This window comes from Ambystoma mexicanum, chromosome 4q, assembly GCF_040938575.1.
Source record: "Ambystoma mexicanum isolate Mex_15411 chromosome 4q, UKY_AmexF1_1, whole genome shotgun sequence".
In the NCBI taxonomy this organism is placed as follows: Eukaryota; Metazoa; Chordata; class Amphibia; order Caudata; family Ambystomatidae; genus Ambystoma; species Ambystoma mexicanum.
The window spans coordinates 264604725-264625310 of NC_090928.1; the positions used below are offsets into that span (position 1 = coordinate 264604725).

Genomic DNA, 20586 nt, shown 5'->3' on the forward strand with positions numbered 1-20586 from the left:
CCATAGGGCTCAATGGGAATGGGGAGGGAGCTAACAACGGGCCCGTTAATAACGGCGCCCGTTGTTAGCTCCCTGCTCTGCTAGCGGGACCCGCTGGTTTTACCAGGCGCCCTTTGTGGGTCCCGCAAGCAGACTCGTAATATGGCGGTAAGGGGTTAATGGCGCCGACGCCGTTAACCCCTTACCGCCCAGCTCGTAATGACCACCTAGGTCTTTAGGAGTCTAAAGAGAATAAAACGTATGAAAAATGATGCCTTCTTTACCGTCTCCTGATTCAGACTTACCACAGGAGGTACAAACAACAGGTCAAGTAGGAAAGAGTGGTGACGATAGTTAGTAAACTGAGGTAATGCAGTCCAGCTACTGGATGTCACGAAGCTATACATTGAATACAGATTAGCTTGGGTGGGGGACTTTAAAGGAACTGGTGTAGGGAACAACTGTAAAGCAATTAGATCTGTAGTATAGTGTGTATGCTGGCACAGAGCAATTACTGATGGCCTATACATTGTGATGGACATTCAAGAGACCACCAGTTTGTGGTGTATTGAATAAATGATAATGTAATGTGCAACTCTGACCTCCTTGGACATTTTTATTAGAAGCTGAGGGGTGCAGATCATAATAGCTTGGACAAGGTTGAGCAGGTAAGAGCTTCTAGGCTGTGTAAAATGAATGCGGGTAAGGTTGTTGATCAAAAAGAGCTGGGCTGGTCGAGATTGCATAAAAATACATCAGCAAGGAACTAATGATTTATCAAGCAAAAACATTACATTTCTTTTTGTTTTAAACACTACTCTATTGGAAGCAGAGGTCAAGGGAGATAAAATGCACATGACACCTTTGCAGCAAATGAAAAACAGGTTGATATAAGTTTGGAGGGGAATCCGTAAAGTGTAATCAGGCTAGAGGAAATGTGGTCAAAGTGATGGGTGTAAATTGAGGAATATCACTAGGAATGGCAGGAAGACTGGTCTACAGGCAATCATTCCAGATGTTAGATTCAATTAGGACCAGGATGGTACGTGCCAGGAAGATCCAACTTTCTGCACCTGAATGGCCAATTGTTAGATATGTGAACATTTATTATCTAATATCAGAGCATCTTATCAATAAATGAGATGACAAATTATTCACTGAAATGCTTTATACAGAGATGGCCTTCATTTCTTTCATGCAAATTTCCTCCTTCGTTTGCAAGAAACTGAAGGTTGTAAAACTAACACCAAGATGAATAGTCAACAAATAAAATTAAACGTTAATTCTTTACCCCAATAATTCTCAGAATTCCTTCCAACGTGGCAAAAATGAAATAGAGAACACCCAGTCCTACCACGCGATGCATGACTGTGCCTAAACGAGGCCTGGTTGAATGAGAGGACAGAATAAAATTGAAAATAATTAATGAGACATGCACAAAGAAATCACACTGAGATTGGACAGAGCACAATTAACAAATTGGGAAGTATCATTTGCAATACCCCTCAATATTTATACATGAAATGTGTTATGGGCACGAGCTGCCTTTTTTTTGTAAATATTATGCATGAACATTCAGGATTTTTTAACATACGCTCACCTAAAATATAAACAAACCCTTTGCACTAACGGTACAAACACTGATGGCATAATTTCAATTTTGAGAATTTCTACAATTAACCATGTTACACTGATTTGCCTTGTGGTAATAGGAGCTGTACACAAACACATTCATCAATGAAATTATCCAATGGCATTATATTTATAATGTGCAATATTGTTGATTTCTGCACATTCAGAATTTCTGTCTAATACGTTATTTATGTATGCATGCATATTGTACATTTCTAAGACCACAGAGATTGGTATGTAATCAGCAAATAACATTACCCAACTCATTTTGTTGCTCGTTTCAGTGAGAAGGGACACTAATTTAGCCCCTCGTCCAACTTGAGCATGTCAAGGGAAATCCTCTTAATTTTTCATTTCACTTCAGAATACCACGTAGTCAGATATTTGAGGTCATGCCAGGTGTTTGACATAAAAAAAAGTTACCTACCTTTAATAATGTTTTACTAGCATGTGTATACTGCACGAATTTGCAGGAATATTTCAATTTCAATGGGGAGGAGGAACATTGGTCAAAGAAGACTATGTTTCTGGCGCATAGTGATCATTGTTCAAGAGTTTGCCTTTTAACCTCTCAAAAATCCACAAGAACCCAGCCTCTAGAAGCCATTTAATTTCCTTTTTGCTGGCCCAACATTTGACTGAAGAAATTGAAGATACACATTCTGGAAAAGGAGATGGAATAATATGCTGCAGAAACAGTGATGTTCTGGAGGATATAATAATGAAATCAAATCTCAATTCTTTATCAAATTCTGGCCACAAAAAGCTACTTTTGGTATTTTAACTTTTATATTTTCCGGAATTCCATAATTACCAAAATCTCTTCCTCTTGTCAGTAGAATTTATACAAATATAATGGACATGAAAAGCAGGCAAACGCCATCAATGATAGTATATTAAGTGGCCTATAGATGTGCTGTCAGACGCTCAAGCCGCACTATCTCCTTACTACTCTCCTCCATTCAACTCCACCCCTTTGCTACTTCCTACATCTCTCTCCTCAGTCTCTACGATGTCTCTCTCCAACTGCCACTTACCTGCACCCTCTGATGTTGCTACTCTGTCCTACAACTCTCTGCACTACTACTCTTTATTGGTCTCGTACAGGGGAATTGAATGCTCCAAGAGAAACCATTGAGAGGTTCTCTCGATCCAACCCATCAGGGAGGTATGGGAGGAGTGGCTTGGGCCGGTCAGGCCAAGGACTCAGCACAATGCCTCTACATCGCCTGCCCTCGCCCCAGTATCCGGGGCCCACTAAGTGGGGGGATATGAGAGGCCCACCTGATTGCATTTATCTGCTGAATGTCCCCAAACTCTCAGCAAGATCATATGAGAGTAAGGAAGCCCTCGTGAACAAAGTAATCCACTGTTTACAGCACATGAGGGGCTGTAGATCCATTATACAGGATGATATTCTGGGGTGTGAAAGGATGTCAACATCAAGAGATACTGAGGACTACATCCAGGTGACGGTGGCTAGTGGTTGATTAGTAGATAGGAGCACACCATAGCGAAGTACCGCTTTGCTGCATTGGAATCTGCTGCCTGGAGCTGCCAGTCCTTTGTGGACTGTTACGTGAACTTGCGAGCTTTAAATTGCTAAGGCCCGCCCCTCTCATCACAAGACTATAACTGCCGGGACTCGCGCACATGCCCCATAGCGAAGTACCGCTTTGCCACGTTGGACTCTGCTGCCTGGAGCTGCCAGTCATTTGTGGACTGTTACGTGAACTTGCGGTATGCCTACGTGCTAATCCTTAGATGTATTTCACTTGGAACACTGTGAATTGAACAATGCATTCATCAACTTACATTATTTTTATTTGCTTTCTTTTTGCTGTTTAGTTCTTTAAATTGCTAAGCCCCACCCCTCTAATCACAAGGGTATAACTGCCAGGACTCGATCGCACCATAGCGAAGTACCTCGAAGTACTGCTTTGCCGCTGAGTCTCAGGCGACGGTACTTCGATCTACTTCAACCCAATATTTCTGAAAGCAATTTATCCACTCTTTCTTAATTCAAGCGCATGTGTAGTAAACCTTAGTCCCTTAAATTGAAATGCTTTCTCATGAACCTTCTGCGGCTGCTCCGCATACGCTGAAACAACACCCCAACTCTGCCCGAGCATTACCCCTGATTTCTGCTCTTACTTCATCTTCACTGACTATTAACCGTGCAAATACGAAATTAAATTTGAGGCAACTTAATCGACTGGATGTTATTACAGCAAATAAGCAGCTATGTCCTCGGAAAACTGTAACTATGACAACTGCAAAATTAAAGCAACTGCATCTCACCTTTGCAGCTTTAAATGCACAGGTAATTAACGCTGCTTCAGTAAATTACTTGATTATCTCAGCGGGGTACATTGGTACTCCGTTAGAGCCTGCTGTTGTGCAAGAGCCTATTGTGGATTTAAACTCTGCAGATCCAAACATTGCAATTAATGTGCAATCTAATCTGGACTTTAAAAAGAGCAGTATAGACAATACCGAAAGCTTCAACGGCTCCTCTGATTTTTGACTGAGCCGATCATATCTCCCTGAATTCAGTATATGACATATCACAAATATCAGTCAGTTCAGCCGTTTCACATCATCATAGGATGACTAACAATGAGCATGAACCGTTGGATTTATCTGAATCTGAAAGTTTGCACAATTTGTCACAATCACCGATTCTGTCTCAACAATGCATTACGAGTGGATTCTGTACTTGCATTTTCATATGCCGCTCCTACTCTGAGAAGGCCTGATGAAGGTAAACCATATGTTCTTTCTCCTCCTTCTGGTATACCCCAACTTTCATTGATTGAAATTACTTTGAATACAATAAACACGTTGTCCGTTATCTTTAATTTTTGAAATTATTAGCTCCACTGAGAAAAATTCTATACAACAAGAAGAGGTAATGGTCCCAATTCAATACACGTCTGTGGGAACAAACACAAACAGTAGCCCTGGTGTGGCTCCTCTTAAACAAACTTATACCACATTTAAACCTACCAATCAAATAGTAAAAAATAATGATAAAAATAACCCACGTTACTTGACTAAACAACTAAAGACTAAAAACTGCAAGCAACCACAGCAAATTCAAAGTGCTGCAACTATGCAATTTTTTAAGTCTATCAAGATTCTGAAGAAAAACAATCTTCAAGCTTCTGGAGCAATTGTAAAAAAATACTCTATAATGACAAACTTTTTTTTACCAAATCTCAAGTAGGGTCACCTTTGTTAGATTATTGATTGATTTATTTATTTATAGAGCGCCTTACACCAAGGCACTGTACAATGGAACAACAAAATACAAAATAACAGCAACACTTAACAACGGGAGAAAAATTTACATCTTGAATCATTCAACAAAACAGTGCAAAGAGCAATTAACTGAGGGGGGTGGAAAGGGGAGAGGGAAGAGGTGGGGGGGAGTAGGAGATGGATAGGGCGAGGAAAAATGGAAGGGGAAGAGAGAGGAGTAGGAAAGGGGAGAGAGGAATCAGATGAAGGAAAAAAGGGGGGGTGGAGGGGAAGTGGAGAGGGGAAGTTTTCAAGGAGGAGAATGGAGGAGGAGGGATTTAAGGGAAGTACGAAATGAAGTGAAGGTCGTGGTAGAGCGGATTGTAAGAGGGAGCGAGTTCCAATGCAGAGGTGCAAGGAGTTGGAATGAGCGGAAACGGGAGGAAGCGCAGGGGGAAGGAGGAACAGTGAGAAGGAAATGGTCAGCGGAGCGAAGGGAGTGGGAGGGGAAGTAGGAGAGAAGGGAGGAGAGATAAGGAGGAGTCTGGTGTGATCAACCCCAAAAAGACATCAATGCAAAACTATGCTGCACAGGCTTCTCAGGCTAGACGTGCAGAGATCTGCAGAGATGTTGTTAATTACATGGCAGTTCAAAGAAAACTGCCAATTGTAATATCTGATGAATGTCCCTCAAACAATTCAAATAACACTCTCTCGTCATCGAAACTCCCTGGTACTGAAGCTCAGTCTAAACCTTCTAAGTCTTCTGAACTAGCTTCCCTGATTCCAACTATAGAAATGAAAGTCCTAAATAAACCAAGCTCTTGTACTGATGAAGCCTTATGCTCGCATGAACTCACTCATAACACTCATTTAAATTCACAAAATGATCTTCAAATTGTAGCCAGCTACATGGCAACCCGATTTATGTTACCTAGTTCTATACATCAAATTCCTGTGACAAAAGTAACAACTCATGTTGAGAATCCAACTTTAAATTATACCAAACAACTTGGAACGAAAATACATCAAAATCCATCTCTTCCAGCTCCTGTCACCAAGATCAGAGTTCAAAATTCCCCCGTTTCCAAGGAACCTCCTAATTACTCTGTAAAAATGAACTTGAAACACTTTTCTAGTTTAATCATGAGATGTCGACCAGCTCCCTTTCAAAGCTATGACCTTAACAGATCTAGCATAATGGCCATATTTGCTAAAATTGCAAGTCTAGAATACCTTTGCTCTTCTGACATTGATCAAATTGATTTTCTTAACAACCAAAAATTGTCAGAGTCGAAACTTTGGATCTCTTCAAGATTGGTTCTTAACCCTATTTGGTTAGCCAAGGATGATCTTTTTCACCTAGGTTTCGAACTTATACAAGAAGCACCGACATCATAACATGAATACAGGTCCTCCTTGATTATGGCAAATGTGTATGCTCCCCAAACTCAAGATTCACACAAACCGTTGGATCATCTTCAATCCATTCCACTAAAACAAAATCAAAATGTGCATCACACTCAACTACGTTGTTGTTGCTGTAAAAATAAATCTCAACTAAAATCAACCTCAAAACTAAGACATGCAACATTAGCCAGCTGGAATACACAAGGACATATGTACTTATTAAATAATATTGCAAATCATTTACACACATTCGACTCAGTTCTTTTTGCAGGAAACGTGGCACTTGGATACGCCCAGCAGGGATAATCATCAGGTACTTTTCCTCTCTGCGATTCGTCCGTCTAAGGGCAGACCCATGTCTGGGCTCTTAACAGCAGTACAAATTACATCAGGATTTACAATCGAGCCCTGGTCTGCGCCAAATCCATTCATACAACTGGTTAAAGCTCAAAACCAATATTTTGTAATAGCACTTATAAATGTATATTGGAATTTTCAGGGCATATCTAATGATCACTTTTTCTCTGACCTGAGCAAAATCTTCGAACTCAATAATACTGCACCAAAAATGTCCTATGTTATTCTGCAGACAAAAGGGGTGGACTCTGGCTGCCTCTTCCTCTGAGACCCTAACAGGTGTCGCACTGGCATACATGAAACCAAGTCTACACTGATAGGACTTGTATTTCTTATAGTAGAACCCAACAAGACTTTTTCAAAGGTGCTAAAACTTCTTTATTTAACACACAACAAGTTTTCCTTTTTTATAATAGATATACAAACTAAAAGTCCACTTTTACAAATTGCATTTCCAATATATTGTATCGGCATATAATGTCAACAACACATGATTGTTAGTACAACATAGTTATCAAGTGCAATGTTACTGCGCATGCACTGAAAAAGAGTCGACACTCAAATGTGTTTCCAGCTATGTAACAACAGGTGTTGATGGTGGGTTGTTCTATAGCTTTCCTCAGGACTGTAAAATGAGAAGGAATCGAGTCGTCTTTCGTGTGTTCTTCAGAAAAAACTGTGGATAAGGAACAAGAGAAGGAACGTGTGTTGTTTAAAAGGTTCAACTAGATAAGTAACTAAAAAACATGATGCAGTGCTCAGACATACCTGTCTTCAACAGTATTTTGTCTCAGGGCAAAATGATGCGTGGAGAATAGTGGATCCAAGTGTGCCAGACCAAGGAGAGATCATTCTCTTGAGTTGCAGAAGAGGCTTCCACTACAACATATAGGACACAGCACGTTTTAAAGAAATGTGTCCTACTTGTGTCATGCAATTGACCACAAAGTGCACGTGAAAAATAAGTGCTGGTGACTTATTATTGACCGGTGTAAAAATCGTGAGACAGTGTGGCTAACTGTGCAAGGACGAGTGTCCTATTCGGTAATCTCTATTCATTATATGAGAAACTAAAAATGCTTTTATATGGGGCCTGACAGTTAAATGTAACAGTCCCTATGGTGCCGGTACTTGTAATATCCCGAAGGAGAGAGCGGTATGCTTACCTTCTCGTACTGGGAAGAGCTCCTGAAGTGAGCTGTGTATTCCGTTCGTCGCTGGACGTGCTTCGCGCATGCGTTGTGTCGTGCCGGGGACGCGAGCGATCAGAAAAAGACGAGAGCGAGCGATGTGCGCATGTGCGTGCGACTAGTGGTGGAACTGCCGCGCGTTAACATTGCGTTAACATTGCACTTGATAACTATGTTGTACTAACAATCATGTGTTGTTGACATTATATGCCGATACAATATATTGGAAATGCAATTTGTAAAAGTGGACTTTTAGTTTGTATATCTATTATAAAAAAGGAAAACTTGTTGTGTGTTAAATAAAGAAGTTTTAGCACCTTTGAAAAAGTCTTGTTGGGTTCTACCATAAGAAATACAAGTCCTAGTGTAGACTTGGTTTCATGTATGCCAGTGCGACACCCGTTAGTGTCTCAGAGGAAGAGGCAGCCAGAGTCCACCCCTTTTGTCTGCAGTGTAAATTTGTCCTCCAGACTCAGGCCCCTCTATAAATCACAAAGAGGACCCCCCTTTTCCCTTTTCTAAAAACCTATGTTATTCTGACTGGTGATTTGAACTTGCATTGTCTTGAAATGAACCCGACTTTACATGATCCACGTCTAACACTCTGGCAATCATTTACAAAATCTCGAAGTTTCATCATGGCCAATGGGGCTTTACCTGTCGCGACATCCTACCTCGGCCAACGTGGAAAAGAGGTAGCCAAAGAGCAACTATAGACTATATATATGTTGACCAGGCACTATTTTCCATAGCTGAGACATTTCAAGTTATTCCTCAGATTGACCACGAGATGCTCACACTAGTGTGGTCTTACTCAGAGTCACCATTGAACTCATCTCCAAGGAACCCTAACAACGAATAATAGTAAATCGAGATTTCGTTGGACAGAGCATACTCTAGGAAACTTTAACAATTTAATAATTTCACTAATGAACACCTCCTCCAACCAATCGATTCAACAAGGATTCCAATATAGTGAATTCAAATTGTTTAAATTGAATAACACCAGACCTAATAAAAGGGTCTTTAGCACTGTCCACACTTACAATCCTCAAATCAAGCAAAGGAAGACCCTCTTTCGTCAAGAAAAAAGAATGGCTAGGTGCCTGCCTCTGGATCAGAGGTTTGCCAAACTAGTAACAAAAACAATATATAGAAACTGGATGCGCGCGCATAGAGCACACGCTTACCAGAATGACAGTGAAGTCATGATATGAGCAATGACCAACATAAACACTGCACAAATTTGGTCTTTACTAAATCAAGCAACATCTCAGTCTCAATTAGCAGTACAAGTAAATGGAGTGTCGGAATGTCAATAGATAACTTATTTCACAAATCTATATTCATCTCCTTCAAATAGACCCATTGTGCCAATCACTATATATGCAAGTTACTTCCATTTGACCTTTGACAAAGATGATACAGGACAACCTATAAAAATAATTACCAGATCCAGGGCTCCGGCACATATGGCCTCTCGAATTTGATGCTAAAAGAACATCCCGAAACGTGGTCTGAAATTCAGTTGAACTTATTCAAACCATATCAATTCATTGAATAAAATTCCAAAATACTGGAGGCACTCTATAACAGTACCAATATTCAAGAAGGGCGATCGTAAAATACCATCAAATTACAGACCAATCACCTTTCTTGATGTGCCAGGAAAGATTTATGCATGTTTAATTCTTTGAGATCTCAATGCATGGACCTTGAAGTCAAATAATCGTGATCCCCATCAAACTGGGTTCATTGCAAGAGCAGGTATTTCTAGCAACATCATCATTTTGAATGCACTGAAGATGCATTGTAATTCTAGAGGGCAACTGCTATATCTAGTGGTTTTAGACTTTAGAACTGCATTTGACTATTGATATAGTTACTTTTCAAAAAGTTGAAAAATAGTCAATGTCCTCAGTCTCTTTTGACGCTCATTTATCTTCTGAAGATTTGTGGTATAAATCATAGCTTAACATAACTAACAGTGGGACAACACTAAATAGTACTCAAGTTTTACATCACACTCGGGGAGTACTGCCGATGATACACAAAGACTAAATGTTCGACCATCAGAAAACAATTTTAGACACAGAGTGCCGATGAGTTGTTGTAAATGGGATACTAATGGGACCGCATACAACTACTGTTTATATATATATATATTCAGTGAAAAAACTTTGTTAAAGGGACGTTATGGTTAAGTTGTGCTACTAAAAACCTATGAAATTCAGTGAAAAAACTTGGTTAAAGGGACGTTATGGTTCCAAGTAAAACCGAAAAACACTTGAAATTCGCCAGTTATGGTAAGCGAAGCAACCATAACTCGGCCACCAGCGTGCACTGCTAAGACTAACACCCACGACATCAAAGATGACATCACAAATGTCATTTATGACATCAATGATGACATCACGTGTATGTACTTTTCATGAAATATGTAAGCTACTCATGAAGAAACAGCATTGTGTGCAGCGTACAAGATCAAAGTATAATATTCATAATGTTAATATGTTGAATAATGAAATGATAATTGTTTTCTTAATAGATTTTTCTGTACTGTGAAATATGTAATAAGTAGCTAATAAAACCCATGTATTACATAATTGCATTTCTATAGACAAAACACAAAGAGACAAGAGCACATACCAATATGGGTATGTACAGGGAAAGTGAAGTTAGCAAAAAAGCACAAGTAGTAGCAGAAACAATTCATAACCTAACTGATTATTTTCATGCAAATAAATGATTGCTCTGTTTCAAAGCTGCTATTTACCCTATGTATATGTATCACTTGATGTGATTGGACCTTAAGGAAAGTAGTGTGAGTACAATGTACACAAATATGACCATATACAGGGAAGGTACAGCCATATAAAAACAACAGAACTATCAGAAAGTGCTGATAAGTATATTGATTACCTTTATGCACAAAAAGGATTGCTGTCTTTCAAGCTTGTGTCTTCCCCTATGTATATGTTTCATATGATGTGGCTGAACTCTAAGGGAATTCCTGTAAGAACCTACTTGAAGGATACGTCTCAAATAAAATAACATTTTTAGTTTCTGACTGTTACTGAAGAAAACCATGTGGCCTAGATATGTCAGCAAAAGAAAAAAAGTGAGCCAGACATGTGATGTCATCAGTGATGTCATCAATGACATTTGTGATGTCATCTTTGATGTTGTGGGTGTTAGTCTTAGCAGTGCACGGTGGTGGCGCGAGTTATGGTTGCTTTGCTTACCATACCTGGCGAATTTCAAGGGTTTTTCGTTTTACTTGGAACCATAACGTCCCTTTAACAAAGTTTTTTCATTGAATTTCATAGGTTTTTATTAGTGCAACTTAACCATAACATCCTTTTCAATAGATGAAGACCACTAGCATTTTAGGTCCTCAAAGTGGGAACCCCGGGTGGTAAAAAAAAGATTTTTCTTCCCAAACCGGGACACCGTAGTAAGGAAAATCTTTTACCAAGATGGCCACCATGGAAAGAGAAGGCGGGGTGTATAAAGAGAAAACAACAGGGCATCAGCGGGGGTGGGGGGAAAAGGAGAGAGACACGGGCCATGAGCGGGGGGGGTGGGGGGAACAGTAGGGAGACATGGGGCATGAGCGGGTGTGGGGGGAACAGGGGAGACACGTGGGCATGAGCAGGGGGTGGGGGGTAACAGGAGGGAGACACAGGGAATGAACGGGGGTGGGCGAAACACGAGGGAGACAGGGCATGAGCGGGGTGTGGGGGGCAACAGGAGACACAGGGCATGAGCTGGGGGTGGGGGGCAACAAGAGACACGGGGCATGAGCAGGGGTGGGGGGGAACAGGGGAGACACGGAGCATGAGTGGGCGTGGGGGGAACAGGGGAGACACGTGGACATGAGCGGGGGTGGGGGGGAACAGGTGAGACGTGGACATGAGCGGGGGGTGGCGGGGAACAGGGCACACGGGGCAGGGGTGGGGGGAAAAGGAGGGAAACAGGACATGAGCAGGGGGTGGGAGGGGAACAGGGGAGACACGTGGGCATGAGCGGGTGTTGTGGGGGAACAGGGGAGACATGTGGGGGGGAACAGGGGAGAAACGTGGGCATGAGCGGCGGGTGGGGGAAAAGGAGGGGAGACACGTGGGCATGAGCAGGGGGTGGGGTGGAACAGGGGAGACACGGGGCATGAGCGGGGGTTGTAGGGGAAAAGGAGGGAGACACGAGGCATGAGCGGGGGTGGGGGGAACAGGGGAGACACGTGGACATGAGCGGGGGTGGGGGGAACAGGGCACACACGGGGCATGAGCAGGGGGTTGGGGGAACAGGGGAGACACGGAGCATGAGCGGGGGTTGGGGGGGAAGGAGGGAGACACGGGGCATGAGCGGGGGGGTGGGAGGGAACAGGGGAGACACGGGGCATGAGCGGGGGTGGTGGGAATGTGAGGGAGACACGAGGCATGAGCAGGGGGTGGGGGGACAGGGAAGACATGGCGCATGAGCGGGGGTGGGGAGAACACGAGGGAGACATGGGGCATGAGCGGGGGGTGGGGGGAACAGGGGAGACACGTGGACATGAGCGGGGGTGGGGGGAACAGGGCACACACGGGGCATGAGCAGGGGGTTGGGGGAACAGGGGAGACACGGAGCATGAGCGGGGGTGGGGGGAAGAAGGGAGACACGGGGCATGAGCGGGGGGGTGGGAGGGAACAGGGGAGACACGGGGCATGAGCGGGGGTGGGGGGAATGTGAGGGAGACACGAGGCATGAGCGGGGGGTGGGGGGAAAGGGAAGACATGGCGCATGAGCGGGGGTGGGGAGAACACGAGGGAGACATGGGGCATGAGCGGGGGGTGGGGGGAACAAGAGAGACACGGGGCATGAGCGGGGTTGGGGGGAACAGGAGGGAAACACGAGGCATGAGCGGGGGGTGGGGGGAACAGGGCAGACACAGGGCATGAGCGGGGGTGGGGGGTACAGGAGCAAGACGCGGATCATGAGCGGGGGAGGGGGGAACAGTAGGGAGACACGGGGCATGAGCGGGGGGTGGGGGAGGACAGTGGAGACCCGGGGCTTGAGCATGGGGTGGGGGGGAACACAAGGAGACACGGGGCATGAGCGGGGGGTGGGGGGAACACGAGGGAGACACGGGGCATGAGCGGGGGGGTGGGGGGGGAACAGGGCAGATACTGGGCATGAGCCGGGGGTGGGGGGTACAGGAGGGAGATACGGGGCATGAGCGGGGGGTCGGGAGGGGAGGGAACAGGAGGGAGACACGGGGCATGAGTGGGGGGTGGGGGTAACACAACGGAAACACGGGGCATAAGCGGGGGTGGGGAGTAACACGAGGGAGACACGGGGCATGAGCGGGGGTGGGGGGGCAACAGGAGACACAGGGCATGAGCGGGGGGTGGGGGGGTAACAGGAGACACAGGGCATGAGCGGGGTGTGGGGGCTACACGAGGAAGACACGGGGCATGAGCGGGGGTGGGGGAAACAGGAGACAGGGCATGAGCAGGGGGTGGTGGGAACACAAGGGAGACACGGGGCATGAGCGGGGGGTGGGGGACAACAGGAGACAGGGCATGAGCAGGGGTGTGGGGGTAACATGAGGGAAACACGGGGCAAGAGCGGGGGTGGCGGGAACACAAGGATCATGCGCGGGGGTGGGGAGAACACGAGGAAGACACGGGGCATGAGCGGGGGCTGGGGGTACAGGAGGGAGACACGGGGCATGAGCGGGGGGTGGGGTGACCACGGATGAGACACGGGGCATGAGCGGGGGGTGGGGGGTAACAGGAGGGAGACAGGGCATGAGCGGGGTGTGGGGGGCAACAGCAGACACACGGGGCATGAGCGGGGGGTGGGGGGAACAGGGCAGATACTGGGCATGAGTGGGGGTGGGGGTACAGGAGGGAGACACGGGGCATGAGCGGGGGGTGGGGGTACAGGAGGGAGACACGGGCCATGAGCAGGGGGGTGGGGGGAACAAGAGAGAGACACAGGGCATGAGCGGTTGTGGGGGTAACACAAGGGAAACACAGGGCATGAGCCGGGGTGGGGGAAACACGAGGGGGACACAGGGCATGAGCGGGGTGAGGGGGGACACGAGGGAGACACGGGGCATGAGCGGGGGTGGGGAGAACACGGGGCATGAGCGGGGGGTGGGGAGAACACGAGGAAGACACGGGCCATGAGCGGGGGATGGGGGTACAGGAGGGAGACACAGGGCATGAGCGGGGGAAACATGAGGGAGACACGGGGCATGAGCGGGGGGTGGGGGGTAACACAAGGGAAACACGGGGCATGAACGGGGGAGTGGGGGGAAACACGAGGGAGACACGGGGCATGAGCGAGGGGTGGGGGAACAGGGCAGATACTGGGCATGAGCAGGGGGTGGGGGTACAGGAGGGAGACACGGGGCATGAGCGGGGGGTGGGGGAACAAGAGAGAGACACAGGGCATAAGCGGGGGGGAACAGGAGGGAGACACTGGGCATGAGCGCTGAGCGGGGGGTAACAAGGGAAACACGGGGCATGAGCGGGGGGTGGGGGAAAAGCCGAGTGAGACACGGGGCATGAGCGGGGGGTGGGGGTACACGAGGAAGACGGGGCATGAGCGGGGGGTGGAGGGAACACGAGGGAGACATGGGGCACGAGCGGGGGGTAACACGGGGCATGAGCGGGGGGTGGGGGAACACGAGGGAAACACGGGGCATGAGCAGGGGGTGGGGGGAACACAAGGAAGACACGGGCATGAGCGGGGGTGGGGGGCAACTGGAGACACAAGGGGCATGAGCGGGGGGTGGGAGTAACACGGGGGAAACACGAGGCATGAGCGGGGGGTGGGGGACCACGAGGGAGACACAGGGCATGAGCGGTGGGGGGGCAACAGGAGACACAGGACATAAGCGGGGGTGGGGGGCAACACGAGGGATACACTGGGCGGGGGTGGGCCCAACAGGAGACACGGGGCATGAGCGGGGGGGGGGTACAGGAGGGAGACACGGGGCATGAGCGGGGGATGGGGGGGTACAGAAGGGAGACACGGGGCATGAGCGGGGGGTGGGGGAACACTAGGGAGACACGGGGCATGAGCGGGGGGTGGGGGGTAACACGACAGACACGGGGCATGAGCAGGGGGTGGGGGAACAGGAAACACGGGGCATGAGTGGGGGTGGGGGGCATGAGGGGGGGATGGGGGAAGGGAGGGAGACACAGGGCATGAGCGGGGAGTGGGGGGAACAGGGGAGACACGGGGCATGAGCAGGGGGTGGGGGAAACACGAAGAAGACACAGGGCTTGAGCGGCGGTGGGGGTCAACAGGGGAGACACGGGGCATAAGCGGGGATGTGGGGGGGGAACAGGAGAGAGACACGGGCCATGAGCGGGGGGTGGGGGGAACAGGGGAGACACGGGGCATGAGCGGGGGGTGGGGGGAATGGGAGAGAGACACGGGCCATGAGCAGGGGGTAGGGGGGTAACAGGGAGACACGGGGCATGAGCAGGGGGTGGGGGGAACAGGGGAGACACGGGGCATGAGCGGGGGGTGGGGGAACGGGAGGGAGACACGAGGCATGAGCGGGGGGTGGGGGAGCACAGGGGAGACACGGGGCATGAGCGGGGATGGGGGGAACGGGAGAGAGACACGGAGCATGAGCGGGGGTGGGGGGAATGGGAGGAACACACGGAGCTTACTGTGAAACGCTCCATGAACCGATGAACAAAGATGGCGGGCGTCTCTCACAATAGACGCACTGCACACTTCACGGCAACCAATCAGAGCGCACGTCAGATGTCTGCGGACATCAAGCAAGCGCTTGCCCAATCCCTGTCCTGTCTGCGGAGCGAACAGGGAAGTGTGTCCGCAAAGCGGACACAGATATCACTAATTTTTTGCACTTACATTTTTGTCATTTTTCAAAAAAACTACTGGACGGATTTACACCAAATAAAAAAAAAGCATGCTTTTGGGACCAAGCTGCCGCTCCCGCCGCAAATTTGGTGCAAATCCGTCCAGCGGTTTGGGCTGTAGGCGTGAGCAAAGTTTTTTCCCATTATGTCTATGGGGAAAAAAATAAGTTTTGGGACCCCTCCCTATAACTTTGCCCCCCCTGGACCAAACCTCACCAAACTTTTCAGAGTGGGTCATATACTTCTTATGCAAAGTTTGGTGAGGATTCGTCCAGGGGGAGCGAAGTTAGAAGCCGCCTAAAAAGGGCTCTTCCTATGGAAACAGGCTCCAAATTACTGATTAGAGGAGAAATGAAAACTGTAATAAGACACTTCACAGATCACCCAGTCACCTGTACACAATCTGGAGCAACCAAATCTCCGATAGTGGGAATAGTCATGTTGTCCCCGACAGAAGTCTGGCGCAGGATAAATCCACATGGGACACAATACATTTTTTACTTTTTACTCATCAATGCACAACTCATTTCCAAAGGGACACTCACAAATTAACACATACCTCGCATCTGGGTGTATTATGGTTACGGTTAACGGATGCGAAATTTCCCACCATGAGTGCAGTCAGACCACTTCTTGGGTCCCGGTTCTATTAACTCTTAACCTCCTGCTGCAAGCTCCACACGCACACCAGTGGAAGTTTAAATCTATGGCACTGACACACTTACCGTTAGGAGAAAAAATAGCCCAAGAGATACAATCATACTTCTCCATTAATGCCGGAACAGTTGGGGGATTTCCTAGAGGTGTAGGAAGCCTTTAAGGCATATATAGGTGGCATATCTATCGCTAAAGGGGCAGGGGCTCTTATATCCATCCGCGCCTCCTTGAAATGCCTGGAAACAGAACTTAAGTGACTTGTAACGCAAACATAGGGACTCAAGGGAACCCGGAACCCTACCTATGAGTAATGAAACACAGATATGATTCTGGAAGGAAGCTGAATGCAAGGTAAAATATTTACCTCGGACACTGGCCAGTCCTTAAGGGGAAAGTGACAATTCTGGCAAACTGCTCTAATGGACGATTTGCCAAGAATTAGGTAATCAGACAATCTGGGAAGTTGAGAATGCCGCAGGAACAAAGGTATGGAGGATATAGAAGTGAATTGGGCATTTCTAGACTATTAACTACCTTATACGGCTCTTAATATATGGCCTCAGACACTGATATATCTAGATACCTGGGCTGGACCACTTTAATATGGCTAGATATGGCACAAGAGGCACTGGGCTACCCCCTAAACCTAGCAAAGATTAAAAAGGCTATTAAAGAATTAGCATCGGGCAAAGCCCAAGGCCCAGAAGGGTTTCACAGTTGAATTCTATAAGGAGTTAATTGACCAATTAGCCCCTCACCTACACATGCCTTACCATACCTCCCGCCAACAGAAGATGCTGCCAAGTCGACTAGGGAAGCATATACAATGGTGTTTTTTAAACAGGGTTGGCATTTGGTTTAGATTTTGCCCAATCACCCTATCTCACAGGTATATCTGGACAATAAGATCTTGGCCAAGGTCCTGGCTAAACGTATTCCTCCACTAATGCCACTGATGGTACTGCCGATAAAATCTGGTTTCATTCCGGGATGATCAACACAATCAAACACACCATTTCTTCAACGTGCTAGTACTTCTCGACACCTCTGTTCAGGTTTCAGCAATCCTATTGGATGCTGAGAAAGCATTCGATTGAGTGGCCAAACTTATACCACGTCCTTTGATGGATGGAGATCTGTATATTTCTTGGGTATCGCTATATAACCAATAGCAAGGGGTTCCTACGAACTGAATGCTCTCACCCTAGTCTGCCCTTGCCTCGGAAACAAGTCAAGGATGCCCTCTGCTGATAAAGCCGCTAGCCTGCACTCTCCAGAGAGCCACCTAGACAGAGAGCTAGCCTTGTATTGTCAGCGAATCCCTATATGCAGATGATTTCCTTTTTACATGTATGAGACCCAGAAATCAATGTACGCCACATCATTGAGGAAGTGAACAGGTTCGGCCAAATAGCTGCTTTAAAGATCAACTGGTTTAAAAAGGAGATATTCCCTCTAACAGAAACTATGAGGGAAATAGTTTGAGATATGGGATTTCGATGGTGTCCAGTATCCGTATAAAGTCTAGGGGTAAACGTAGTGTAACTAGCGCCTGCTAAATATAACTACAATTACACCCCACTTTTACAGTCGACCTGCGAGAAAGTTGATTGGGAGGAGAATCCAGTAATGTCACTTTTGGGGATAGCAGCACTCATCATAACGGTCCTACTGCATAAATTCCTTTATCTTTTTAACAATCTATCCATGCGGCTTTCCGTGGCCTTCTTCAATGAAATTTGTTTGCTGATGCAGACCCAGATATGGATCGGAAAGAAGGCCAGAGTCAGTTGGGATATCCTAACACTACCAATCCGACAGGGCGGCCTCAGTATACCAGACTTCAGGACACACTACTTAGTAACTCAAATACATCATGCAGTATACCAGTATGCAAGACCAACGCAATCCCAAAATGTACGCTTACAATGGAGCCTGGTGAGTGCCTGCAGAAACTTTCACCTCTCTGTGCACTACAAACCAGATCGTATACCCAATGAAGGTTACGGTATGGGCATCCAATCAATTAAACACACTATACCAGCATCAACCCATTTGCCCGCCACAAATACATCGATTGAATACCCAAACTCTCATGCACGTACGATCCAGCAATAACATGCAAACTGAGTAAACCTGACATTGGTAGCACTACACAACCTATATCAATCTGGAGATTTTATCACTAAACAGCAATTTGTGAAGGAAGGGGGGGGCTATGTTAAAGCAAATGTTATTATACAATTGACTCCATACGTTCCCACAGCACCACCACACAGTGAAATGCTGGCATACCAGTCCCAGTCATCAAACAACCGCAAAGCTGAATCCTCCCTGTATAAAATAGCAATGCAATGGTTTGAGAATCAATCAATGGTTGCCTGAGCAACTGCGGGAGACAGACAGCATTAAAGGGGTAGTTCGGTCAGAAATGTTATTGGCCCAATCGATCGGGCATGTATTTCAGAGCACACATCGCTTGTTCTTAAAAGAAATTCAAATGCAATTTACCCAAGGTTTTCTCACTTTAACACGCAAAAACGGCGGGTCGGGTACTGCCATCTTGTGCTAATCTTATCCGTTGATTCATCCCTCTGAGTTCAAGTGCCCTTGCGGCACTAATTCAGATCACCCGCCCCCAATGCTGACATCAAGAGACGCTCACGCCCCATTTCACAACGCCAATGCACGCCTCAGGTCAACGTCCTCTGTACACAATCTATTGACGTGGCTCCATGGAAATTCCAAGACGCCTCGTTCCTCAAAAAGTGTAAACAAACACTTTCTGATGGAGTTTTTTTCCTTCGTGTCACTATTTAATTTCGAGCTTCCCCGATTTGTTTCTGCCAATTATGAAACACCGAGAACCAGTACTTCTAGTGCCTAAAACAAATTAACTCAGTAGTCGCTTTTCATTTCTTATATTATGTACACAGGTCTTTACCAAGTCATATTTAAACGTGTCCTTGCGAACATTAAGTTTAAGCCCATTAATCTCGTCTTTTCACAACGTGTCTTTATAACGGTTGGGGAGATTTATCATTTTTATGCTTAATCCCCTCTCCTAGTGAGACCCCCAGCACTTTTCTCTGTCTTTTGGAACTCTATTCTCTGTATTCTACACTATGAAGTCTGTCTGCTCCATAGTTCTTAAATGCATCAGTGTTTTTACTACTGCAGCACACAGCTCCTTTTGGGCAGTGTTGCTGGGTACCCTTAGGGCCCTCTTTTAAGATTCTTTTTCTATATCCTCGAGTAAATACAGTTCTGAAGGATAGAGAGATACTTGGTATCGCTCCCAAAACTCTATAGTCAGAGATTGGCCACTTGACCTTCAGTGGAGTGCCAAAAGGACACCTAATTATCTCCCATCTCTCTGCTCCTGTGACTTTTTAGTCACATAGACAATCTCCTAGTTATGGCTGGTGGCAGTGGACGTTTTCTACCAACTATTGTGTAGTTTTTATACCGCAGGCTATGTCTATAGCCTTGGTAGTGCACAATAGGGGCACCAAGGAACCAACTTGCGGCCTCCCTTCTTTTTCCGCCATTACTAGTGTGGTTGTTCTTTGTTAGCCCATCTTCTAGCATTATGGAAGGGGGAGGTCAGTGTGTGTGTTTTGCCTTTCGAAGGAAACTTTGGGTGTCGCCGCCTAGGCTCCAAAGTGTCTGGACCAACCAGAATACATTCTTATAGGACCAATATTTTTGGATCTCCAGATGTGAATACTCTCCTGCAAAAGGAGAAAGTCACATTCCCCTTTTGTTAGAATTACAATTATATAATTTAACGAGACATAGTTTGATTCCATCGGGAAGACTCCTATGCAACTTCAAGAGATCAATATAGCCAGGTTTATGGGTGGTTGCAAAAGCAAGAATAACTGCGCTTACCCACGTTAACATACCCCCACTTGGTTGACCGGTATTCCCTTGAATAGTCGGGATAAGAAAGGTAACATGCGTAAGGAACTCATGGTTGAAACAAGTAAGTGATCACAGTTCGTTTATTGAACAATGAATACGGTATGCAGGTTGGAAAAACATCTAATCTAAATCTAAGATGGGAGCAAGCGTTGACCATCAAATGAAAAATAAGGCAGTCCTAGTGGTGTCGTGTCAAATGAAAAGGGCCTACACTAAGAAACATATTGCCAAACCTTACAACTAATACAAAAAAGGGTGTGGGATAGTTTTCAAGAAAAGAAAGAAGTGTTCTCAAATGA

The 20586-nt window shown here is 46.4% G+C and overlaps 1 protein-coding gene across 3 annotated transcripts in view; it reads right to left on the reverse strand.

The window, feature by feature from the left end:
- The window catches only part of TMEM87B (transmembrane protein 87B), a 919680-nt gene that overhangs the window by 432496 nt on the left and 466598 nt on the right, over positions 1–20586 (reverse strand). For all 3 annotated transcript variants that reach the window (XM_069607836.1, XM_069607835.1, XM_069607834.1), the window contains one exon: positions 1271–1364. In XM_069607836.1, the coding sequence (XP_069463937.1) occupies positions 1271–1364 (94 nt within the window). The remainder of the gene's footprint in view (positions 1–1270; positions 1365–20586) is intronic.